The sequence below is a fragment of the Taudactylus pleione genome, unplaced genomic scaffold (genome assembly GCF_031769625.1).
Source record: "Taudactylus pleione unplaced genomic scaffold, aTauple2 ptg000726l, whole genome shotgun sequence".
In the NCBI taxonomy this organism is placed as follows: Eukaryota; Metazoa; Chordata; class Amphibia; order Anura; family Myobatrachidae; genus Taudactylus; species Taudactylus pleione.
Window position 1 is genome coordinate 6,921,825 of NW_028285128.1, and position 27,086 is coordinate 6,948,910.

Here is a 27,086-nt window from a genome sequence, read left to right on the forward strand (position 1 = left end):
CACCTCACCTGACGCCGATCAACTGTCTCCAGTTCAAAAATGAGCGCGCTGCGTGCGTGGGGGAGACGGCGGCTGCGCAGGGAGCGGGGAGAGATAACGGCTCTGTGTTCTCCTTAGTACGCACAGGCGCTGTTCCTCCGAGCGGCCCGATAGTCACACACACATGTCATCTAATGTACAGTCTGCATCGGGGAAATAATCAGCCTAGTGTTGTACTGTCCCCAGGTTTGGGACTACAAGTCCCAACATGCCCAGCAGCCTACAACTGGAGAGGACAGCAAGGCATGCCGGGAGTTGTAGTCGCAGCTAAGCTAGAGACTGACGTACATGGGATATAGTGCGCACGAGACGTGACGTTCTTCCGGTGTGAGCGCTGAATGGAACGTCTCGGTCGTGTGCGTGTTTCTAAGGGGAAGGAATTCCTGGGCGCACAGAAGCAGTGTGAGTGTACAATGTGCTTCTCCTATTCTAATGTTGTTTTTTTATATACCCTGTGGAGTCCTATAATGACTCTAGTATCTCCTTTGAGTACATGACACTGTATGGCTATATCTATAGGAGTCACCTTTTTAAAATAATATGCCCCCCCTCCTATGTGACCCCACCACACAGATGCTATACACACGCACATTGGTTACATGTGATATAGGGGGGATCATGATCACTTTGCTCTTTTCCCGTATAATAAAACACAAATTCTGTAGATTATCCTGTAACATTTTACATCGTAGGGTTGAAGGATTTTCAAACTATCAGGTGAGATATCGGCATTGTTGATGACGCAAGACTACAGTACCAGACCATATTGCTCTCTATTTATGTGGCCCCACTCTTTTTTTCTTCAAGAGAGGCCGTCACCAACTGCAGTGTTAGTGAGAGTCAGGACCCGAATGACCCATGGAACACACATAGAAATGAGGGAGGGGTGTAAGGAGAGAGTTTTGGGAAAGGGAGAATATACTGACGTCAAGTATGATCACAGATACAATCACATTAAATGTACATCTTCCCTTCTACTTTAGGTAGAGACAGATGAAAAAAAAATAAAACACGGATGATAGATCGATAGATATAGATATATCTATCTATCAGCTACACCTCTTACCCTGTGTCATTTTCCACTTTAGATATTACCACTTACTGTAACAGCATAGTTCCTGTTTACCGTGGCTATACCCCTGTCGTCATGCTCGATAAACTGCATCTCCCCTGGCACTTGTCAGAGAATGATGTTTAACTGCGACTATACCCCTTAACGACATTGAGCACACTCACTGAACGATATCACCCTTTATCATCCGTGAACCTGCACAACCTGACGATATCGTCAGGTTTGACGGCAGATTCGGGCGATGAGCGACGTCAGTGACCTGCCGGAGCAGGCATCGCTGGTCGTTGACGGCATATGCACTGGCCGATATAATTAACTGTATTGTTAGCATTCATTATATAGGCTAGTGGATACGCGGCTTAAGAGTTTTTAATAGATCTACCTATCTAAGGAGGAGAGTTATCCATTATAAGAGTTGCCATAGAGCGTTTAGAAAAAAAAATAGAATTACTGGTGATTATAATTAGTTGATTTATTTTCTCCATGGTAAATCTATTTCTGATTGAACCCCCTAATTTATTACAATCTGATTTTTACCTTTGCTGTTATATTGGTCTCTCATGTGCTTTCTATATTCTCATTTTCTAGTAGGGAGTTCAGTAAGTGCAGTGTATTACCAGGGAAGGGGCGATGTCTAATGTTGTGAGCACAGGGCTTGATTCAGACCTGCTCGCAAGCGGGTCGATGGTGGCAAAGTGCGCACGTGTGAGCGCAAAAAGCACTCGCTCTGTGGCTCACTACAAAAGGGGCGGCTGTTGTTTTGTAGGCCTGGCGGGGGGGGTGGCTTCACAAACGGAGGCGTTCCCATGCGAACGCCTGCCATTTGTGGGTGGCCCAGCTCTATTAGAGCCAGAAGCTCTCTGGGGCTTGCGGCCACGAGACCTTACCACAAGGGTCTCGTTGCAAGCCCCGATGGTCGCGAAGGTCAAGACCATCGCGACCATCATCCTGGCCGCTTGCAATAGCTGTGGGTCACCCACAGCTATGCGAGCGGCCAGGGGGCCGCACAAAAAAAAAAAAAACGCCCAGATTCAGAGCGAACGCTCTTTCATTCTTCCACAGTGTGGAAGAATGAGAAGCTTGAAGTATATTCTGAATGTTATGGGGAGTCAGTGTAGTGACTTATAGAGAGGTGCAGCAATTGTACAACGATCTAGAAAGAAAAAACTTTTTCATCATGTTTATTTTTTGTGTTTTAAAGCCTGAAAATATTATTTGTGTGCGCATGGAGACCACACTGAAGCGTTTATATGTTGGTGGAATCGGTCCTTCTGTCACTGATGAGGAACTTGTAGACAGATTTGGTAAATTTGGAAAGGTGGATGATGTGGACATCATTTCCAGGAAAGATGAACACGGTATGGATTTTGGAAAGAACTAATATTTTTCCCTGCATTACCCATTTTGGCAATTTGTGAACCAAGTACAAGTCATCCAGTTATTGAAAAAAAAATATACAGAAATAATTGTGTGATGACCTGCAAGTTATGATGTAGGTAAAACTGATGCTGTTTTTCAAAGATCTACAGTGTGTCCTGTGTCCTCCTGCATCTATCTCAGTACGCCATGCAGGGCAACATGGTCGCCAGCTCCCGTACAACTCTGCTTGTTTTGCTGAAAATGCATCTTAGTCACAATGCAATGCAACTATAATGCACCAGGAGACTGTGCAGATTAACTTGATATGCAACACTTGTATATCTGTGTGCGACTGAGTCTGTATACAGAACTTGGCGTGGAAAAAACGCTGCGTCCACTGCATCCGTAGCACTTTGTGAGACTCAGTCGCACACAGATATACAAGTGTCGCATACCAAATTAATCAGCACTGTCTCTAAGTGCATCCTACTCACATCACATTGTGACTTAGACGTATTTTGTGCAAAGATAGATGCCCGTCGCTAGCAGGGTTGCACGGGATGTGGCGCTTTGTGAGGGGCTGTTCAGCGCAACTACAGGAAAGATGTGCTATGCAGCTTTTAAAACCAAGCACAAAGGAAAATAGTTGTACCTATAAAATTTACTGTGCTCTTTCCCACCACATTACATGAATGTGAAGAATTGTGCACTGTTATGTGAATCTTGCTAAAGCTGCATACACACCTAAAGATTTTCTGTCCAACCATCCAACTAGCTGATTGGTTGGAATGAAAATTTGGTAAGGTATGAAAGTAAATGACAATCAGCAATTTGCTCCCAAACTCCGGAAAATGGACAAAAACTGTTGTTTGAACAAATTGTTTAGATCAGACATTTAACAAACTTGTCTGAACGACCATTTTCATCTGTTTTCTGGCATTTAGGGGCAAATTGCTGATCATCAGTTACTCCCATATGTTACCAGATTTTTATTCCAACCAATCAACAAGTTGGATGGTTGTACAGAACATCTTTACGTGTGTATGCAGCATTAGACAGTTTTGTAGCAATGTAACATGCTGTATCCATTTCTTTCAGGAAACCCCATAAAGACCTTTGCTTACCTGAACATCAACATTTCAGATACAGACCTGAAAAAATGTATGTAGTTTTTCTTCTTTGAATGAAGCTGTAACCACTCCTATGTGTGGACATCCCTGTCTTTTGGAGTTACGGCCAATGCTGGGTGTGTCTATGTGGCCAATGTTATTTTAGTTTCCTATAATAGAGCAATAGTGTAACTTGTAAACATTAGTTAGTGGAATTTTTATTTTTTAGGTGTGTCTGTACTAAACAAAGCAAAGTGGAAGGGAGGAGTATTACAAATTGAAATGGCCAAAGAAAGTTTCTTAAACAGGTAAGAGTATACCATCTACTGAGATCCTGGTTGTCTGTTGTTATCTGTGTCATATTGTGCAGGATCCGGAGTTTACAGAGAACGGTGAATAAAATAAAGAGCATCCAGTGAGTGGCAGTACTGTGGGCGATAAAGCCCTGTAATGAGAGTTTCGCTCGAGCTGTAAGAAAGGCGGCTAACGCAAATAACCATAACTTTAAAACCGTATTGTGCAGAAGAGCATTTCTGAATGTACGTTTTATGTTGAACCTTGAAGGGATGGGCTACAGCAGCAGTAAACGCAGCAGGTTTTACTCCCGTCAGCTTAAAACAGGAAACTGAGGCTACAGAGTGCCCAGGCTCACCGAAGCTGGACATCTAAAGATTGGAAAAAATGGCACCTGGTTCAACAAATCTTGATATCTGCTGCAACATGCAGATCGTGAAGGCAGAATTTGGTATAATCAACATATTGCCAGATTACTGTTGCTGACCATGTGTCATCCCTTTTGTGGGAACAATCATCCTAACTTCTAATAGCTGCTTCCAGCAGCATAATACGTTATCAGTCAAGGCCGCCAATCATCAGCAGCTTTGAAAAACTGCAGAAAAGGGCAACAGTGATTCATGCTAAATCAGAGGGGTTTTTAAAATTACTATTGTCCTATGAAATCCATCAGTCAAAGCCGCCAGTCATCGGCGGCTTTGTAAACCTGACTATTAATACATTTTACTCCCATGTCTCAAAGTATGCATCTGCAGCTGATCCTACGAACATGACAATGAGTACAGTGCACCCCACTGGCCTCCACAGTCACTGCACCTTAATACAATGCTTCGGGATGTGGTGGAACTGGAGTGCTGCAGCTGACAAGTAATGCTGTAATGTCTACATAGCCCAGAATCTCTAAGAATGTTTCTTGTACCTTGTTGGATATATGCCACAAATAATTTGGGTTGTTCTGGGCAAATGGGGTCCTAGCCGGTACAAAGGAGGACATAGGACTAAAGGGGCATGTACGTGCTACAATGTGGATGGCCAGGTTTAGGACATTATATATCTAGCTGATAGCAAATCACTGTGTGTGAAGATGCAGAATAACTACAAATCTGGATGCAAAGGAGCATAAACACTAGACGATATGCTCCCTGAACGATATCGTCTAGTGTGTCCCTGGCAGGGTGTGCTCAATGTCGTTCATAACATTGAGCACACCCCCTGAACGATATCATTAACAATATCGTTCAGCGCCGGGCTCTCTTCCCCCATTCCCCAACATGCAGCAACCTGACAATATCGTCAGGTTGGCCTGCATGTTTGCCCGATGAACGACCTGCAGGAACGCATGTAGTTCATCGTTATCGTTCATCATTTAGGTAAAAAAATGGACGATAAAGTGAACGATAACGATATCATTATCGTTCAGTCGTCCACTTGAATCGCCCAGTGTGTACGCACCTTAAATCTGATCCTGCAGTTTGGATGAAGATTGCAATTCTGTCAAGCGCAATTTTGTGCCTCCAGGATGCAGCTGATTGTTCCAAGCTTTTTAATTTGTTCTGATCAAATCAAATATAGTTGCGAGTGATAGGTCTAAATGCCTAAATCTGCCTCTTATATGGCTGTTAACTGAAAACAATAGATTGTACTTTGCTGCATATGTAAATGTAGATACAATGTCAACACACAAGTTCTGTATAATGGTACATATATTTGTGTCTGTTGTTAATAGATATTTTAAATGTATATTTGGTTTAGTAGCCTTCAAAAGGGCAGCATTACATTCACATCAGGGAGAAGCACATTAAACCAGACCCAAATGTACATCATGTACGGGGGTTCATTTGGCATACACATGCATATGAGTGATCATTATTACTAGCAGATATACAATATTGCAAAGCTTCTTGTGATCAATAAATTTATTGTTGGGTCTTTCATGTTCTTTGCAGGTTGTCACAAGAGAGACAAGCAGCCAAAGAGAAGGGGAAACCTAAAGTACAAAGTAATTTGCGGCATGACATGGTGCAGTCCCTACAGAAAGCCGGAGTAACAGATTTCCAGATGAAGGCTGCTGTACCGGGTACTGAAGTTCCAAATCATAAGGTAGGTCTTCTAAATGCCTGTATGTTATTTGTACAGCTCTTGATATGCTAATGTTCTGTATGATGATATTAACCAGACTGCATCAGGCTAGCCAGACATCCTCCTGTGATGGTAAAATAATTCAGATTGTATGTTTTTCCGTTATGTGATGTGGTGTACTGCTGCCAAATGGGAACATGGGAGTTAATTCAAGGCGCAATGAGACTGCATGAAAGTATACTAATGTTTAAAAAATTGGTTTACTTTTAATGTCATTAACTTAAATTCACAGGTTGTATAACAATATGTATTATAAACAATATAATAGTTATTAATTTAGGTATATCTATAGATCACAAGGACCATTTCAGTTTTAGAAAATAATTAAATGAGTTTCTAGAATTGCTAGAAATAAGTAGCTGAGATTAATGTGTCCTCATAGCCAGAATACGCCATGCAGTGGGAGACACGGGTCCTGCGCAACCGAGCTCGTGCTGTGCGTCCTTTTTGCCAATCATGCGTCTTAGTTGCAAACTAATCCGACAAACCACTTCACGAGACTGCACTGGTTAATTTAATTTGCAACACTTTTATATCTGGATGCAACCGAGTGTGTACACGAAGTACAATGGAACTTGGCATGGAAAAAAAAATGCATCCGCTGTAAAATAGCACTTCGTAACATTTTTAGACTCAGTCACACGCAGAAATTCAAGTGTTGTATACTGAATCCAACTTGTTGCATTAGTTTGCAACTAAGATGCGTTTTAGGGTGAAAAAGAGGGCGCTGGTCGGAAAGCCATCTGACTAAATCCTGACGCCACAAGCCCGAACGCTGAAAATCCTGACTGGGGATGGTAAGTACCCTAATTCTCCCTTAGTGGTGCCTAACCCTAACCTCCCCCAGGGGTGCCTAAACCTTTTGCCCCCCCCCTCCCTGCACTCTAAACCTAACCCTCCTGGGTGGTACCTAACCCCAAGTCCCCCTGGGCGTCCCTAAACCTAACCCCCCGCCCCCTCCCCGCGCCTATGTGCTAACACTTCTCGGCTTACCTTAGTTCGGGAAGCCGTCTGTTTAGATTCTAGCGTCGGGATTTCAACGCCTGTCTATAGTCCCGCATCGGTATTTTGATGCCGAGATTGGCTCCCAATCACTTTTGCTTTGTACAGTTGTTCAGACGCTACAATGTTACACTGATGTCACGTATGCTTCAGTAGCCCACACATGATATTACTGCTTCCATCAGAATCCTCTTGGAGTGCCTATAGCATTAGCGTGCTTTATAGTAACTAATTGAGAACCCTTAAACAACAGCTGAAGTTTTTATTATAAGGATCGGTTTATGAAACTGTATAAAAGATAATTGAAAGAAAATAATACAGGAGAATTAATTTTTTTTTTGCTATTTTATTTTTAATAATGTCATTTCTTTCAGAATTGGGTGGTCAGCAAGTATGGGAGAGTGCTGCCTGTTGTACATTTGAAAGGAAACAAACAAAGCAAGATATCCTTTTCCGTTATACCAGCTGAATGTATCGTGTGTTATATTTCGCCTATTGGTTGAAAAATCCTTTTTTCCCAAACAGTCATAATAAAACTTACTAAAGAAGAATAATATTTAAAGTGGATAATAGCCATTGCATGCATCAAGACCACTGTTTTGTTTTTGTTTTTTTCTTCTCCTCTCTCTCTCTGTACACTACCATGATGTCCTTTTGTGAAAATGGTCTATGCTATGTTGTATATTTTGACTGCAAATGAACTTGTGTTTTTTTGTTTTTTTATTAGAACTTGAAACGTAAAAACGATATGAAGTAAAACCGATCTTGCATAGATTACTGTTGACTAGTCAGAATAGCTACTGGGTGACTTATGAAAAGGGTGTAAGTGTCTCTCATAGTTATCGTCATACCATTACAAAATTGTGTTTGCAGACCGTGTGACTATATCCACAAAACTGCATGTGGATGCGCAAAATCCATGAAAATAATATTTAGCTTAGTGAGGAAGATATTTAAATGAGATGGAGATTGTGTATATATGGTGGTGTCCATAATTTTAAGTGGTGCTGCAGGGCTCTTATGCTAAATAAATGGGGACACAAATAGCCCTGTAATGGTAGCAATTTTTCTTCTATAGATGCATTGCACCACCTAATTCCTGCTCTTCATAAATGATGCTGACTGCATGATTTGGGAATTTGTATAGGAGTGTGGCTGTGAGCAGCCATAAAAGGCTTCTCTGAATAAGCAGAGCTGTTCTGACTTCCTTGAAGTCGTTAAGATAGTATAATTCACCCTCTGCTCTATCATATCATACATAGGAAATTTAGTTCCTCCTAAAACAGTGCAGAGAACACTATTTAAATACAGTAAAGACAAGCTTTGACATTTTTTTGTTAATTTTTTTAAATGTTTGCATTTGATGTTTTAGGAAGGGCTGCAAGTGTGTAGTAGTGTACTGTTGTTACCCAGCAGGTATCTGTGACTATTGCTGCTAAATAATTTTTACCTGTCTTCCATATAATACATTTGTGGTCTTCCTTTACTCAAGTGAACGTCATAAAATATGATCCCTCAAAGTATTGCCACAACATAAAAAAATTAGATGACAAAACACTTGAGCCGACCCCTGTATCCCAGCTAACTTGGCACCTGGAAGGGGGCGATGATGACATAAGTAGAAAACGCAGGGGAGAGTTTCCAGCCTTTAAGAGTCCAAAAAAGAAGAAAATTAAAGGGCATATATATCATGAAACACCTGAGAGTCAGAATAGAGAGAAATGTGCACGAACCCCTCAAGGCTCTGCCCACTCTACCAAAGATGAGATGTTGGCATCACCACACATGAGAGAGCCTACTAGTATAAAGAACCATGGACGCTTGAGGGAGAGGAGCTTCAATAGCATGTCTGATGATGAGTATGACTCTGAGGAAGAACTCAGAGCTGTTCTAGAAAGAGAGGAAACCACAAAACGAGGTGTAAAATATTCTGAAGATTCCAATATGGAAGTGGTGACTGACTCTTTTAAGATGAGCTACAAAACTCACTGGGCAGAAGAGAAAGAGAGGAAATCCAACTGTAATACTCAAGATGACTATGACTCTGCGGATACGGATGAGATCATCACTGTCGCAAAAACTGCCCAGACCTGCAACAGTGTCAGTAAGAAGGCAAAGAGTGAGACTCGTGTAAACGAAAAAATGTCCTTTTCTCTAAAACCGCAAAATAGTACATTGGGGTCCACAGATATCTTTAGCCCAAAAGGCACAAATAAAATGAAAGAAGCTATACATAGTGAATCAGACAGTCAAAGTAATGACTACGGAACAGACAATAGTGATTCTTTTACAGACGAGGAATATGAGTCGATGATGAAGAACTGCTATCGGCTGGACCTGTCAATAGGGGATTTGGAGGCACTAGCAAAGGAAGCGATCGATAGTGATAATATAGATGAAAATAGTGAACATGACTGTTATTCTGCCGATACTGATGATATCATAGCAGATACAAAACATGTCCAACGTGACCATAATATTAGTATAAAGACAATAACTGATACTTTGCAACCTGAAATACGTTCTGCTCAAAAGAAAAAATTAAATAGTAAGCAGGACTCTAAAGATACCAATGCAATAAAGAATAAACCGAAGTCTGAAGATATAAATGGTAGAGATCTAGAGTCAGGTAATTGTACACACCACTCAGACAGCAGTGATTCCTGCTCAGATGTATCCAAATACAAATCCATGAAGCAAAACTTCCATCTGGTAGGTCCTAAAGTGTCAGCAAAAGCAATTATGGAGTTATCTTCAGCTGATGACAAAACTGAAGGAGGAAACGTAGAGACCACAGGATTGGATCATATTAATAGCGACACTACAACGCCAATTGTTAAAAACCTGAAAAAAAAGAAGGGTATTGAGCCAGAAGACATTGTGGCCTCCATATTAGAAGATGACGATAGCTCCAATGAACAACCAAAGCAGAAAAAAAGGAAAGAGACTCCAATTAGGCCACCGGCATTTAAAGGTATAGGATCTCTGCTGTCACAAGCAACCTCTGAGCTAAAAACCTCCATGTATTCATCCTCCAGTTCTACAAATTCTTGTGCTCTGACTACAGCTGTTATACATGTCAGCAATGCGGTGAACCCAAAAGTTGGTGAAGGTAAAAAAACAGTAAAGCTAATTTCAGGCTCCAAAGAGAATAGTGTACAGGAACCATCCAAACTTCTCAAGAAGAAGCTACTGAAAGAGAAGCCTAAAAGGGAAAGTAGCAGCAGTAGTGATGAGTCTAGCAGCAATGAGGATTCCTGCTCTTCCACATCAGCGGCTGCCAAACCCAATGTCTCCCAGAGCAGCACCTCAGTGCAGAAGACCCATTCAAAAGCCAAACAGCTGCAGGATAACCAGAAGCGTTTGGCAGCAATGGAGGAAAGGAGAAAAGAGAGAGAGCTGCAAAAACAGACCATCCAAGGAGCTTTGCTTCAGCTGGTGAGAACTCATTTTTGAGGCTTGAAACATTTGGTTGAGCTGCAGTTTTTCTACACTTCAACACTGCAGCTCTTGTTGGGTTTGTTTCATAATCTATGGCGGGAGTAGTGTTCATGCCAGACTGGGGGCAGAGAGCTGAAGTGTGGCGGCCGCCTGGGGGAGGGAGGGGGGGGTCCGTGTGATAAACCGCAACTTTGGGACACCTAGGCCCGTGGGTGGGGGCGCCACTATAAGGGCAGGGAGCATTTTGACACTTTAAAATCGGGCATGGCACGGTGCCCCGCTAAAACAGCCTAGTGGGAACACTATGGGAGCATGTTGATTTGAGACCAGCAATGCAAAGCACCATATGTTTGCCATGGAGAAAATTAATTGTGAAGTATTGGCTCTGCTTACACAATACAGAGTGTGTGAATGCAGTGGTCTTAGCACAATGTGCAGTTTGTCTGAAATAACCATGCTCCATCTGTACGTTTATTGGGCCATAAGTTTAGATCACTTTTCATTATTCTAAGTAAAACTATGCAAAGTGCAATTGATAGGAACAAGGATATTGGGGTTGATGTATCAAACAGTAAAAAGAGTGGAGAAGTTACCCATAGCAACCAACCAGCATTGAAATAACATTTATCAAGTACATTCGGTAAAAGCTGATTGGTTGCTATTGCCAATTTCTCCAGTTGCCCACTTCACTCTTTTCACTGCTTGATACATAAAACCTTTGATTTAAATATTAAATGTTTATGCTGTCACTAATTTCTACAATAAGAATGCAGTGCCTACTTGCGAAAGTTTACAAACTCCATAGTCCTTTTATAGCAGAAGTTTAATATTGGTGGCTCAAAAACATATGAGCCAGTAGTAGCTTACCTACACTTGTATTGGGCAGTAGAAGTGTTTGTGTGCTCTGCTTGCTGTAAGTCTGTCTTTATACTATAGGGGAGATTTATCAAACATTCCAAAGAGGACAAGTGTAGAATTTACCCATAACAACCAATCAGATCCCAGCGATCATGTTATAGACTGTATAGCTAAATTATAGCTAGAATCTGATTGGTTACTTTGGGCACTTGGTCTCTTTAGAGGGTTTGAAACATCTGCCCACTACAATATGTGTACTAAAGATCATCTGCACCAATTTGAAGGATGCCACGGGGTACAATGCAGAACTGAATTAACAAATGGAATCAAAGGGAAATTATCCAACTTTTTGCATCATTACCTTTTTGTTTTTCAGGATTCTCACTCCTCAAAGAAGAGCCAGCACATTATGTTTAATTCTGAGTCCGAGACAGAAAGTGAGAAGGAAGATAAAGCAAGGATCATTGACAAAAGAAGCGTACACAACAACGAAGTAAGAACTTTTATAGATCAGACCGTAAACCAGGAGGACACCGGTTTATAAACTACACAGCTATATTATAGCAATGTTATTGATTTTTTTATTTTATTTTATATCTTTGATTCATGTAGAAAGCAAAACCAGTAGCCGCCAAGCTATTTGAAAGCAGTGGTGAAGAGTCTGATGATGAAGATGAGGAAAGATTTCAAATCAAAGCTCAGTATGAAGGAAAGTCCGGCGAGAAGGTCAGTTGTATCTCCCTAAATTTGTCAATTTTGTAAAGAAATACACAAGTAAGGGCTGTCAACGTTTATATGGTTGAGATGTTCTGTAAGGAAGGATTTTATTATGTTAAGTGATTTTCTTTCCTTTGTTTTTTCCTCATCTTGACTGCCCTGTATCTTTTCTTTATAAAATCTGCAGCTCATGCAGTTGCAGTCCCGCTTTGGAACCGATGAACGATTCAAAATGAACTCGATGTTCCTAGAAAACAGTAGTGGGGATGAGGAGGACGCAGGTAAATAGAGCTGACACAACATAAGAACTGGCTTCATTCTGTGCCAAGTGCACTGAGGAAGTATCTGGGCCTTAGCATAGGCTTCCAGCATGTGCATTACATGCATCAGTGGAACCCCAATGTTTGCAAGGCCTTAGGATCACAGTTTTATTTGTATTTAAATTCCAAAAACTTGCAGTAAAGTAGCATAGAAATCTGTGTTTGCTTCACATCTTAACAGTTCCTTTTCCTTCACCTTCCTCTTTGCTTCCCTTTTATTTACTTATTTATTACCAGTTATTTACACACATATTCCACAGCGCTGTACAGAGAATATATTACCATTCACATCTGTCCCTGCCCCAGTGGAGCTCACAATCTATGTTCCCTACCACATGGTCGCAAACAATACATACTATGGTAATTTTTTTTTTTTTGAGGGGAGCCAATTAACCTACCAGTATATTTTTGGAGTGTGGGAGGAAACCGGAGTACCCGGAGGAAACCCACGCAAGCACAATACAAACTCCACACAGTTGGGGCCGTAGTGGGAATTGAACCCATGACCTCAGTGCTGTGAGACAGTAATGCTAACCATTAAACCGTCTGTGCTCCCCCCTTATCCACTCTTTTCATCACCCTATTGCTACCACTAGTTTTTATACTTTCCTCATTTTACTTTCCTGTTCTCTTCATCACTACGGCACATGTTGAGAAACTATTTCCAAAGGAAGCGCATGATTGCAGGTTTGTCAATATTACACTAGGGATCATGTCAGGATTTCTATTCAACATTCTGCCATGAAAATGTCTCTGCACTCGTCTCATCACCAAACCCTACAACCTACCCTCTCGAAGGCATTCTCTCAAAACTTGACAACAAAAAACCTGAGCGCTCTCAGAGAGCTGCAGGAAAAGAGGGGGCGTCAGCCCCTTGAATGAGTAAAAACAAAATATATGGAAACCAGCGCTAAAACAAGATTACTAATGGACAGATTTGGTCGTAGATAACACAAATTTAATATAATGACCTTGAAATCACATCTAAATAGATAGACACAGAATAAAAGGTGATAATAAATGGATAAAAGCCACATATTAATGCACAAAACTCATGTCTGATAAAACCTTGGAGGAACTTCCTCCCAAATAATGCACAGTCATATAGATAGAAATAGTCAATAAGGACTGAAGTAACCCTTAGGCGAAATGAATTACCAGGAATTGATGAGGATTTTGCGACAGTCCCTAAGCACATGCAGGGTCCTGTGTAGATGTAGATGTGGCTGTTGTCCTCCTCCAGAATTATAGTGGACCCAGCCATGCAACAAGTCTTCCAGTGCCTCTACCTCTGTTACATTCTCCCCTCCTCTTTTACTATCTGTTGTACACCCACAATGCTTTGTCCTCTTCTCACAATACTTAATTAAATTTTATGTTTCTGTGGTTAAATATATAATTAATTACTAAATTGCTGTTTATGCTCCTAGTGCCATCTCTAGGCAGACAACAATCAATCTTTATTTCTCGATCATATGTCTTACCGTTTCTGCTAGAAACACATGAAAGTCATAATCACTTGTCTCTACAAGTTTTCTCTTGATGCTACCCACTTATAGAATTCACTACCACGCCAAAACAGAGACTCCTCCAGATGTGAGCTCTCTTTGAAAGTCCATCTCTTTATAAGAACTTGCCTTACTTCCACTCATTCATGCTGGTATACACTCACTGCTGTCCTAATCTCCGCAGTGAGCCTCACGTTCTCCTCTTAAGATGGGTACACACTGGGCGATCTATCACGAGTGCGTAGGCGGGTGTGTACCCCCAATATGTTTTTGAACAACGCCGTTCAGACATATTGCGTTGGCTATACAGCACAGCAGCTTGCCGATAAATCTGCAGATATAGTGGTGCATCTGCTGGTGTGTGGGTGACCTGCTGATCGCCTGTCCACGTGCTGCAGGGACTTGGTAGTGAGCGACAGCTCAACTGGGCGGTCAAATTTAAATGCCTGCCCAGTTGTGACGTTGGGTCCGACACCTCAGGCCAACAATTGGTAAGTGTATATCCACTTACCAATCATCAGATAGGTCGGGGGATCGGCCAAAAGGCCAAACCTGTGTACCCAGCATTAGCTGTGCCCTTTTTGCCACTAGATTGTAATCTCTCTCATGAACAAGCCCTTTGTTGTTTTCGCAGCTGCATTTCATCTATTACATTGTATGTATTCTTTATAAAGTGAGCCAATACCTTTTTGATATTAGAAATGTATCCCTGCTCTAAGCCATAGTAACCTGTTCAATACTGTTTGCTAGCAATTATAGGCGGTCTAATGAGAACTTTTGCTGTCTGTAATGTAATGGTATTTGTTGTTGTTTATTAAATATTCTCCTAGCACGTTTATTTTTTTCTATTTCTCTTTTAGTTATTTATTCTTGCCATGCTACCAACTGTTCAATACATTGATATTAAAAAGGTCAATGTATGGAATAGTTATAAAGTTGTCTTAATATACTTTTTTATAGATTATGTTTATGGTTTGTTTCTTATAGAAGAGCTGCAGAAATCTCAGGATGATATTGAAGACAATGATCTTTCAGTAGAGAAGAAGAAAAATCTGGACATCCTGCAAAGTGTCCTAAACATTAACCTGGAGCAAAAGCCAGTGAGCAAGAAGGCAGCCAAAGCGAAAGAGTTCAAGTAAGACCAGTGTGTTTCCTACTGCACTCAGGAGCTTTGTGGAATGATACAGAGAATAGTGACTCTTTAATCAAGAGCTACGTGACTTAGATGTCAGTTACTCAAGAATAATTAATTTGTCAGTACATGGTCTATTTAGAGTTACCTCATCATTCCAGATAGCATTTGAAGATGTCTCTTAATATGGCTTCTCGGTAGAGTTAGAGTTCAGCGCTGGCTCCATCCTAGGGAGGGTACAGTACGATTATGAGAGTTCTTCCATAAGGGACGTTAAGGTAGCAGAGGAAGCTGATTTGGATTATTTCTCTTGGGCTCATGATGTTTCTGAAGGGCTGCAGGGGGTGGATGATTTGCTGGTGCTCAACATCGGTACACTGAGGAATCCGCAGAGCTTGACAAATTGCTGTTTAAAACAAGAAAGAACTACAGTATTGATTTATTTTCCTCAACAAGTAGAAATCCTGCAGCCCTTAAGGATTGTACGGATATAAAACGAGAGACTATTCCAGGTATACAGCTAAGTAACGTTGATTCAAGTTGATTCAAAATGTGCAAAAAATGTAAAAAAAAACAAGAGGTGGTCTACTCTCACCATAGCCTGTCCACTATATTCCTGTCCATTTCATTATGATTATTTTTTTTTTTTTTCCAGGGATCTGAATGCCCTCCAATATGATCCCTCAAAGGAGGACCATGCAGCGCTTGAAACAAGAACAGAGGAAGAGAAAAAAGAAAGGTAAATCTCATAATTATCCAGACAAATTATCTGTGCAAAGTATCAATGTGTTTTGGACACAGCTTTTGAGTGTGTGCATCTGTTTATTTGTGTTCTGGGATGACCTACATACCCAATCTACACATCACTAAGAACCTCTAATTCTGTTATAGCAAACATCACATCACTAAGAACCTCCAATTCTGTTATAGCATACATCACATCACTAAGAACCTTTAATTCTGTTATAGCATACATCACTAAGAACCTTTAATTCTGTTACAGCATACATTACATCACTAAGAACCTCCAATTCTGTTATAGCATAAATCACATCACTAAGAACCTTTCATTCTGTTATAGCATACATCACATCACTAAGAACCTTTCATTCTGTTATAGCATACATCACATCACTAAGAACCTCTAATTCTGTTATAGCATACATCACATCACTAAGAACCTTTAATTCTGTTACAGCATACATCACATCACTAAGAACTTTTAATTTTGTTACAGCATACATCACATCACTAAGAACCTCCAATTATGTTATAGCATACATCACATCACTAAGAACCTTTAATTCTGTTATAGCATACATCACTAAGAACGTTTAATTCTGTTATAGCATACATTGCATCACATCACTAAGAACCTCTAATTCTATTATAGCATACATCACATAACTAAGAACCTCCAATTCTGTTATAGCATACATCACATCACTAAGAACCTCTAATTCTATTATAGCATACATCACATCACTAAGAACCTCCAATTATGTTATAGCATACATCACATCACTAAGAACTTTTAATTCTGTTATAGCATACATCACATCACCAAGAACCTTTAATTCTGTTATAGCATACATCACTTGAAACCTCTATTTCTGTTATATCATGCACTACATCTGTAATATGTTTGTGAATATTTAGTGGTATTTAATGGGTAACCTATTACCAAAATGTAGTTCGTTTTTACGAATGACCTTTTAACTTTCATAATATTTAGTAGGGAATTATAGCTGGCTAAAATGTTACTGGAAGTTTTAAAAACAAATTCTCTTTTTAAATGACACAACTGGCAGTACTGTAATTTGGGCAGAAGGAGAGCCATGACCTTTATTTTATTTTAATGTAGATCTCGCGTATCTAAATTGTTCATTTTTAAAATTGTTCTTATTTCATTTGAGTAAAATAAAAATAAAAATTGCTTGGCGCAAGCCAAGTCACATGGGTCCTATCTCGCCAAGAAGGGCTGTTTGGTACGACTGCGGCAATATGTATGAGGACACAACTGTATATGTGCAAACGCATAAATTATTATTCGTATCTGTAATAACAAAATATAAGTGTACCTATACGTAACAAATTTCATAAATAGAAAGCTAATGGCTATATAAAAGAAAAAACGCCTTACTATTGCATATCTGTAATGTAGATGGCAAAATGAAAGCTTGCGGCATTAGTTAACATTTTCATCACATCACTTAGGTTGCAGCCTTCATGTTTGCACTTCCTACTCCTGACCTCTGTGTTTCAGACACCACCTTTGTCTCCTTGTAGTAGCAACCTGTGGCAGTGCGATCTGTCCGCCTTATTTACACAATGTTTTGCACATTCTCTTGTTGATTTGAAATTCATATGTTTTCAAAAGTGAAAGTCATAAAAAGCTATATTCCAATATCGCATTTGGACCTCCCTTGGCAATCCTTTTTTTTTTATTTTATATTGTTGCTTCTTAATTGCATTGGTTTAAGTATACCTAAAAAAGAAATGTACCTACCATGCCTGGTAAATCTGGAAGACCCAGTCCCCATCACTTGGATGTCATTAAAATAGTTAAGCTTTCAATACAGTATATTATTTATGCATTGGGGAACAGAATCAAACACTGTTGCAGATAACCTGCTATTGAAGATTCCAATCTAACCATAGTGCAGTTTAGAGCATAACATGTAGTTTCAGTTGGAAGCGGGTACTGTCCTCATAGGTGCCATTATGTGAGAGCTATTTCATCCTGTTTTCCCCAGCAAATCTGAGAGGAAGAAAAAGCGTCTGGAAGCAGAAAAGCTACCGGAAGTCTCCAAAGAAACCTACCATGAAGTGGCCATAGACTTAAAAGAGGCGTTTGGAACATCAATGTCTGATACCACAGCCACCGCGTGGGACCAAGAGGAGGAATCGGAGAGGATGGAAGCTGAGAGTGCAATGCCAAACAAAGCTTTCAGCTTCCAGAAGGCCGAGGAGCCTGTGGGCTTCACATTTTCTTTCTTTGGGACTACAGTAGAGGAGAGTGTGTCTCAGGATGGTAAAAAGGCTATAAATATTCACTGAATTGTTCAAGCACATGCAAACACACTTAGTGGTATTTCCAAGCTATACAGCATGACTATTGCCGTAAATCAGTAAAATCTCTGACTGCAGAGTGCAGCTTTGTCTGGCAGGGAAAACTTTTAGATCTGAAGTATTAGTTTCTACCATAAGGCAAGGAAAGTGTGGTTAGTTACTATCCAAAGAATGTAAACGTATTTTATATACATTTAGCAGTTGTGCAACAGATGTAGCTTTAAATGAAGAACCTGAAGGTGCCCAAACACATACTGACTATACTCACGTTCCAACGATGTGTCCGATTTCCCTTGAAACTCTCCCGGCATCTCTGCACACGATACGCTGTCCAATCTTCATCCGATCTCCTGCAGCCAGACTTTTTCACAGTGGATATGAGTCTAGATCGTCAGATCTGCCCTACAGGCGGGTTGATGGCCGGGCAGTGCGCACGCGCGAGTCAGAAATCACTCGCTCTGGCGCCTGCATCCAAAAGGGGAGGCTGTCGATGTTGATCGACAGCTCGTCCCGTTTGGTAGGCGTGCCGGGGAGGGTAGCTAGCCAAACGGAGGCGTTCCTGAAGGAACGCCTGCCATTTGGGTGCGGCCCCACTGACATCGCGACCATCATCTGGCCGCTCGCTAAAGCTGTGGGTGGTCACCCACAGCTTAGCGAACGGCTAGGAGGCCGAACAAAAAAAAACATGCGGCCGCCCTGATTCAGAGCGAGCGCTCGCTTTTTGCGAGTGGCTCTGAATCAGGCCCATAGTCCACTCTTTTGAAATTTGAAGGCTGAAGTGCAGATCTCATCCCAGTGGTAGTATGAGGTAAATGATAGCGTGCCTTACCTCATTCTGTGTCCCTTCAATATTGGAGTTTACCTGCACTATGTAGTGCCTTTTCCCTAGCACTGCAGATTCCTCTACTGTCACCTACTAACGGGAAGCCAAGGCCACAGTGGGCACAGTCACCCAAACTTTACAATTGAAGATAGTAAAAACTTTTCCTGGTCTGATGGTCCTTGTAGGGTCAGAATTTGTCATAAACATGAATCCATCCATGTCAACGGTTCAGGCAGGTGCTGATGGTGTGGGAAACGGTTTCTTGGCACAGATTAGGCCCCTTATACCAATTAAGCGATATTTAAATGCCAGAGTCTACCTGGGTATTGTTCCACAGTCTACCCGTTCTCTAATGGCAACTTTTCAGCATGATGATACACCATGTCACAACTCATTTAATCTCGAGCCGGTTCCATGAACATGACAATAAGTTCCATGTTCTCTAGTTGCCTCTACAGTCACCAGATCACAATACATTATAGCACATTTGGGAAGTTGTGGAAAGGGAGATTTGCAGCATTGAATGTGCAGCAACTGCATGATGCTATCATGTCACCATTGACCAACTGCATGATGCTATCATGTCACCATTGACCAGAATTCTAAGGACTGTTTCCAGCACTTTGCTGAATTCATGCCATGCAGAGTTTAGGCTGTTCTGTAAGTAAATGGAGACTCTTGCCTAGTACTAGAAAGGTGTATTTAATTCAGTGACCACTGTACAACCATAGTGTATTATTGACCAGTTCTGACATATTGTCATTATGCACTACTTAACCTAAATAACAACAAAGTTTGTCAGTTCATATACAACGTGTCCATGTATTGGCGTATGTGTAAATGATTGGTTCCAAATGACCTCTTTACAGAGCCCTATAAGACTGAAACTATCAAACCAGCCAAAGTGATGTGGCAGGAAGACCCTAGATTCCAGGACAGCAGCTCTGGAGGAGAAGAGGAGGAGGACACAACTCTGACAGCCAAAGTCAAAACAAGGTAAAGCTTCTAATTGTCACCAGTGGACAAATTTGAATGAGTTGTATGTTTTATTTGCAGATTTTTCTCGGTGTTTCTTGAATTGAATGACATTTTTGCATTAGCCTCACTCTGTCCATTTATATTTTAAGTATAGCGCACTCTTGTCAAATGACTCACATTAAACATTTACCTTAATAGATTGCATTTATGTCATGTAGACAAGACACTTCGAGGGGAATTTAATTGTTTTCATAATGTAAGTAATGGGCGCCCGACAGAGCAGTTCAATTGTTGCTCCGTTCGTGCGCGAATGCCTTCTGGGGTGGAGCGTCAAAATCTGTGAAAAGTCAGTTTTCCAGGCGCCCAAACTACTGTTTGGTTGCGCTATTGAGGACTTTGCACTGGTTCAGCTGCTTTTCACAACTAACCCGGTGTTTTTGGGTGCAAAAAGGCATGGGCACCCAAATCAATAGAATATTGCCCCCTGAACTTCCGTCACTTTAAACTGGAGATCAGACTTGAAACAACGATTGAATTCCCCTCTTAGATGTGACAACTGTTTTTTACGAGCAACTGGTTTGAAATACGGGATACGTATATTTTTTTATTATTTTTTTTGTACACTAACTTTATACATAATAAATGTCAGAGAACAGTCTACAAATGTACAACAGTTTAAAGCTATAATTTCAGAGCATCAAATATATCTTTCATATCAGGAAAAACAGTGAAGAACACTTATTAAGTGAAACAGTGCAATTCAATAATACACACGCAAAGAAAAAAAGTCAGGCCGCTAGTCTAACTGGTGACAATATTAATCTAGCCGGACTGCTGCTTTCTAGAAGGTATTGCTCCCTTCTATATGATAAAATAATTTCCTTATGAAGCACAAAAAGAGAGAGAGCGCTGTTTGACTGTTAGGAATTGAAACATTCAATTTATTAATAATGGTACATTCAATAACAGACATATATAATAAGCTACACACAAAGCATAAATATGTTAATTAGCAGCAGTTGAGTTGGCCATTAGCTCAGCATGTTAGTAGTGAACTACAAAGCCCAGCATAAATAAACGTTAATATAACTGCACTTTTCTGCCCTTAGCCAGAAATTCCAATGATCCTGAAAGCATACTGGTTAGTAAGAACTTTTCAAGGCCTTTTGTTAATAAAAATTTTTGTAAACAGTCACTTCTGTAACTAGAAGCACATGCTAGTTAGTAGGATCCTTTTCACAACTTGTTAATCATGCATTAGTTGTTAATTTGTAAACAGCAATTGGTCTCACACACCGCGTAAAACACTCTATGATAGGCTTCTTGCATTAGCTGAATGAGAAAAGTCCAGATTCCCAGTGGGCACAAACACACTTTATACCTCCTGCTGCTGGTATTCACCGATTATACAGCTAGATTGGAGAAATGATTAGAAGTAGGTGCTTCACATCCGGGTCCGGTTTACTGCTTTCAGCAAAGATTTACAGCCTTCGTAGAGTGATGGGGATAATTTATAACGCGTTTCTCCGCCTTAATTACAACGTCAGTAGCTTCTTCAGACACAGGTTCAATAATATCCAAACCTAATTATTATCCTTTCTACTATTCTAGCACTTTACCGAACATAAGCAACAGCATCAAATTTTTCTTTTTTGTGAAAGACGATGAACGGTTAAAAGGTACGTACAGTTCTCCATATTCTGGTGTTATTTGACTGCCATCTGCAGACTCAAATCTAAGTTTATTTTGTTTTTTACCTATATATCTCAGTGTGTTGCCATATTTTTTCCTAATTTACTTTGTTAGATCTTAACCTTCAGATTGTTTATATGACATTTATGAATCTATTTGGGGGGCAATTCATTTGTTTTATTGCAGCTGCAGCTCCCGTCTATACTGACAGAATCTATTCAATTGTTTTTGGGTGCCCATCACTATCGCAGATGTCGCACCCAAAATGCAGAGGATTAGCCGCGTAAAGCAGCGTTTCCATCTAAAGAGACAGTTAAGGCGCCCAAAAGCCAGACGGGATGCAGTTAAGGGGTCCAAAAGCTCTGCTTTGGATAGATTTCTGCTTGTACCTCAGGAGGTTGCAAGCAGTAATCCACGATAAGTGACAGGCTTCCATAAAACAATGAACTCCTGTCACTTTAGACGGGAGCTGCTGCCGTGATAAATCCATTGTATTCCCCCCTTTCATTCCTTCCCTATGTGTATTTTAGAAATTACATTTATAGGGCTCAAACCAAGCTACTTGCACCCACCAGTAAGTGTGGCTGGCTGCTCCGGGGCGAGATCAGGCTGTGAGGGGGGCGAGTTGCCATGCCGTTGCAGAGTTTCTATGCCGTTGCAACGTCAATTCGCCCCCTTCGCACCTAATTAGATTGATTCCATAGTATATAAGAAGAGTGAGAAACAGCACTGCTTTCAATTTAAAGACAACTTTTGTTACATAAAGATTATAATAGCTGAATATTATACACTAAGTTTTCCACTTATTTTAGGTTTCTAACTCTATTTTAGATTTTAATCATAAAGGATTAGTACCTCTCTTTCTGCTTTTTTGTTTGTACTTTAGATATCTTAATCATTATACTTTAACACACTGACCATTTCACTAAATTATTTGTCAAGTTTGTTTTCTGTTTTTCTTTCTGCGCAAATTGATATCCGTCCCATATTTTAGGCTGTCTGTAATAGCAGTTGCTGTATTTGCAGCCCTGGCAGTCGTCATGGACACGCGCCCGCAAAAGGCCCGTGGCATTGCCTCAAAAGGGGTGTGCTGGGAGTCACTGAGAGGCCTGAGTACGGGAGGCAATCGGGAAGCCGACTGCCTAAATACGGGCAGCCGGCTTCCCGACTGTCTTATCCCGGCAAGGGTGAAATGCCGGGCGTCTAGATGTAGACGCCCGCATTTCCCCGACGCCGGAAGACCGGCGCCCAGCATCACGATCGTAGTGATACCGGGCGCCGTGAGCGGACAGCCGCCGGGGGGGGGGGGAGGGTTAGGTTTAGGGCTCCAGGGGGGGACTTAGGGTTAGGCACCCCCCCGGGAGGGTTAGGGTTAGGCTAGGGGGAGGGAGGGTTAGGGTTAGGCACCCCCCCGGGGGACTTAGGTTTAGGCAGCGGGGAAGGGGGTGGTTAGGGTTAGGCACTTATAGGGGGGATTAGGGTTAGGCACTTATAGGGGGGATTAGGGTTAGGCACTTGGGGGGGAAGTTAGGGTTAGGCACCCCTAAGGAGGGTTAGGGGGGTTAGGTTAGTGGATACTTACCTATCCACGATCGGGATTTCCAGCGCTGTCGGGCTTCCGCTGCGTCGCACTCTGCTTCTGTCGGGCTGCCGCTGACGGGAATCGAACCGCCGGCCATGCGGCCGACGGTATTTCATACCAATTCCCTGAGTACGCCCCCATCTTTCATTATCCCCGGCCGAGGAGAGCGCTGGGAGGCTGGGGTTTTAACGCTGGACCGACAATTTGCATTTGCCAGAAGTGCCAGATGGGCAGTCCGGCCCTAATTTGCACCATGGGCCTGATTAGAGGTAAAAGGCGCAGACCCTGGCCTTGGCATGCCCAGTACCCGGGGCCGACACCACATTTCTAAGACACAGGCCATCTACACCCCCCAAACGGTGCTGTGGATTCTCCTGAGCCGTAGCTGCATTGCAGCATATGGAACCCTTTGGCCCGTGCACGCCCAGTCAAACCACCATCAGAGGTCAATGCAAACCCTCGGGTTTGCATATATCTCTGACTCAGACCCTACGTTACTTAACAACTGTTTTTTTTTTTTTTACCGGGCTCATTTTCTCTACAGCGGGTCCAAAGATGTTCTTCCGATCATCAAAAACAGAGGAAGAACAAGAGTTCTGGGAGCATAAACAAGAGTCTCTGTTGGAGGTAAAAAAAAAAAAAGACCAGGAAACCCAGAATGTTATTTTCTTTTTCATAGAAGATATGTTATCATATTGGCTTATATTACTCTATCTTAAACGTTATAAATAAGAAATCAGCCACCTTATTAGTAATTTCTACATGTGATCAAGATCTCCAATTTTATTTGCACCTTCTCAATGAGGTCAGATGCAGTAGCCAACTCTGATTACAGATGAAGAGGCTTGTGTGTAAAATATTACTTATAAGATGCAGTCCGAGGTGAAGAGAGCATAGCGTGGGGACAGTTGTTTACTGTGGTCGGGGGTACAAAAACATCTACTTCTGTTTGGCTGTTATGTTTTATTATTTTTACTCATTCTCAATTTTTTTCTTTGATTTTCTAGGAATGCAGGAAAAGACATAAAGATGCTAAAAGGAAAATAAAATCAAAACAGTAAAGTTTGTTATTGGTCCCCTCTGCACGCGTGTACACAGCGTCACCGCACATTATGTGGGGCTTGTGCTCCTGTGAGCCATGAAACTGCTTCCCGTGGAAGAAATAATTCAAGAACCAGTTTTTCTCCGTTTACTAGAAAAAAAAAAAACATCAACTATATTTATATGAACAGCACATTCACAATACATGTAAAAATAAAGAAATATTTCAAGTTGTTTGTTCATTTGAACTGTGAAAATATTTTTTGAACTTTCCATTTCTAAATTAAAAAAATGTAAACAAACAAATGTTCTGTTTAGAATTATTGTTTTATTGACTAGTATTAACTGTCTATCGTAGTGGGTATAAAGAGGAAAAGTGGTCTCCGATATGTCTAACATAAAAAAGAATACACTTGGATGTATTAAGCTGGCCACATAATAAGGAAGGCTATCCTGTCATTCAAAACATTGGGCTCCAGTCTTGCTAATCATGTTATCTAATTGGTCCTATTATCTCAAAGTAACCGAACTGCTAGAAACCTGAAGCTACACCACTACATGAGCTGTCTACGCTCCACGGTCTCATTTCTCATTAATATGTGCTTTTATTTTCTTTCAAAACACTGAGATGAGTTTGTGTAACTGGAGACCTGGCCCCATTTGTCATTTGACATCTGATAACTATATGTATCACCACAGTTCATGAGTAATATGGCACATGCCCAGATTGCCTACAAACTGCTGATGGTCTTTTCTTTGTTCTGTTTTCCATCAGAGAAAAGCCAAACCAAAATCTGGTAAAGACATCTTAAACCTGTTAAAACGTGTGTGTTTCCCATTCTTATTTCTGCTAATATGCATACAGTGTGTTTGGTGTATTACTCCAATGCTGGGGAATCTGGAGACCCATTAAATGGGTAACATGCAACATATTAATCCCTTTCTTCCATAACTGAATACAATCAGTGGTCTTGGTCATTTATTGATTATATTAGAAACTGTGGAATGTAAGAATATTGGATAGCCCAGGACATGCTAAAGGGGATATAGGTGTCACAGATACAAGGCTGTGGACTGGAGATTATAACTCTGGCAAACGCTGTACAGGTTGAGTCTCCCATATCCAAATATTCCGAAATACAGAATAATTTTGGCATGACTAAGATAATGAAACCTTTGATTTTTGATGGTTTAATGTACACAAACTTTGTCTAAGGCACAAATTATTAAATATAATGTATAAAATTACCTTCAGGCTGTGTGTATAAGGTGTATATGAAACATAAATGAATTTCATGTATGTACAAAAACTTTGCTTGAGCCACAAAACTATTGAAAATATTGTATAAAATTATCTGCAGGCTGTGTGTATAAGGTGTATATAACACATAAATGCATTCTGTGTGTATATTGGGGTCCTATTCCCAAGATATCTCATTATAATATGCAAATATTCCAAAATATGGAATATTCCGTTATCCAAAATATCCCTGGTCCCAAGCATTTTGGATATGGGAGACTCAACCTGTATTTAATAGCACTGTAAAACTTAAACCCATACATGCGACTACATTATTACAGTAAAAATCACAATGTGGTCACCACATGCACCCCTGATCTAGGAGTGGTGAGTGTAGTCGATCAATGCCTTTTTATTTAATTTTTTAATCTTTTTGTGATCACATCTCATGCACCCCAGCGTCAGCTCATTTAAACCAACTTATGTCAGGTGTTTTTCCAGGTATTTAATGGCTGAAATGCTTGGTGGTTGTCTTGCATATGCTTCAAACCAGGAAGCATATCTTAAATTCAATTCTAATGTGATAGCAATTGCCATGCTTATAATTCTGAGTGACAGAGTGTTAGTACTTGCAGAAAATTGGTGTCCCCTGATGGTGGGCTGCAAGCTTAAATGCTTTGAACAAAATATGAACTAAATTCCCATGTTTTATTTAGGTGAGCGATTATATATGTGTAAGGCTGTTCTGGCTCCACAATGCGTGTACAGTGGAAGCCTGGGCGAGTCCCACAACAAGCGAGGTAGACCGGAAAGACTTGGAAGAGGAGGACCTGCTGTCGTATACTTTACTAAATGGAACCCTTAGCAGTTTCTTTGTCAATATGATCGGCACTTAGATATTGCCTCTGAATAAATTGATAGGAGGTCTAAACGGTATAGTTATTGCAAACAATATGATTTGAGCAATAATGATATTGTACTCTCATCTAATCCGAAGATATTTGGAAGTTGGCCATATATTAGTGCACCAGCCACTGGGTACTTTGTGAAAAGGCTTTCACCTTCATGCCGGTGTTCTGATGAATAGTGCAGCAGCACTGGCTGCGTTCAGAGCCTGCCCCTGCTCCCATTATGTATAGGCACACCTTAAAGTGGTCGGGGAATCTTAGGTCCCAATACAAGTGTCCTCCTTGTACCCTCCTATCACTAGACCTGATGATGACCATTCTTCTGATTGCTGTAAGATGTCACCAATTCAGGATGGTCTGCTAATTACTTTTAAGTTTTTGAAAGTACAGAGAAAAGTCGTGTTGGCCTAAACGCTAAGGGGCATATGCATTATTAAATGTGCCCCCCAAAATTAAGATTCCTTATAACTACAAATCGGAGCAATAAACAGTTGCCAGGATGATCTGACCAGGCTCGGTCCCTGGTACAGCTACTGTGTAGACGCTGTCATCAACCTGCGCATTTTCCAAGTGGACGTTAAAAGGGTCATTTTGCTTAATGTAGCCCATAGGCTACAATAACTAATGCCATCTGAAGTTGGTGTTCGCTATCAGGTCCAAGCTTCAGAGAGCTACGTTTTACAGTGCTTGGTAAATTTAATATTTTAACAGCCCCAATAGAAACATAAGGGGGCTGCTTTTGAGATTAAGGCGAGGGATC

At 40.9% G+C, this 27,086-nt stretch overlaps 2 protein-coding genes across 4 annotated transcripts in view; one reads left to right on the forward strand and one right to left on the reverse strand.

Annotated features, from left to right (window-relative positions):
- The window catches only part of CENPP (centromere protein P), a 475,725-nt gene extending 475,479 nt beyond the window's left edge, over nucleotides 1–246 (reverse strand). The window contains exon 1 of one of the 3 annotated variants that reach the window (XM_088456903.1): nucleotides 9–246. The gene's annotated coding sequence lies outside the window, so the exon portion shown is untranslated. Of the gene's footprint in view, nucleotides 1–3 lie in introns of all 3 variants that reach the window. The other 2 variants (XM_088456902.1, XM_088456900.1) reach the window with 2 other exon arrangements.
- NOL8 (nucleolar protein 8) lies at nucleotides 106–24,472 on the forward strand. Its single transcript, XM_088456894.1, has 17 exons — nucleotides 106–441; nucleotides 2,313–2,469; nucleotides 3,569–3,631; nucleotides 3,809–3,887; nucleotides 5,820–5,973; nucleotides 7,389–7,457; nucleotides 8,512–10,452; nucleotides 11,690–11,806; nucleotides 11,926–12,039; nucleotides 12,218–12,311; nucleotides 14,846–14,993; nucleotides 15,646–15,729; nucleotides 17,747–18,024; nucleotides 19,755–19,881; nucleotides 21,475–21,542; nucleotides 23,682–23,764; nucleotides 24,145–24,472. The coding sequence occupies exons 2-17, from the start codon at nucleotides 2,337–2,339 to the stop codon at nucleotides 24,196–24,198; spliced, it is 3,606 nt and encodes a 1,201-aa protein (XP_088313020.1). The 5' UTR covers nucleotides 106–441; nucleotides 2,313–2,336; the 3' UTR covers nucleotides 24,199–24,472.
- The last annotated feature ends 2,614 nt before the right edge of the window (nucleotides 24,473–27,086 follow it).

What these genes read in the sequence shown, in the direction of transcription:
- NOL8 (XM_088456894.1), top strand. Translation starts at nt 2,337, where the DNA reads ATGGAGACCACACTGAAGCGTTTATATGTTGGTGGAATCGGTCCTTCT. An exon ending in AAGGAAACAAACAAAGCAAG is followed by an intron (nt 7,458 to 8,511) that starts ATATCCTTTTCC and finishes ACTCAAGTGAAC; the next exon opens with GTCATAAAATATGATCCCTC. An exon ending in AAGGAAAGTCCGGCGAGAAG is followed by an intron (nt 12,040 to 12,217) that starts GTCAGTTGTATC and finishes TAAAATCTGCAG; the next exon opens with CTCATGCAGTTGCAGTCCCG.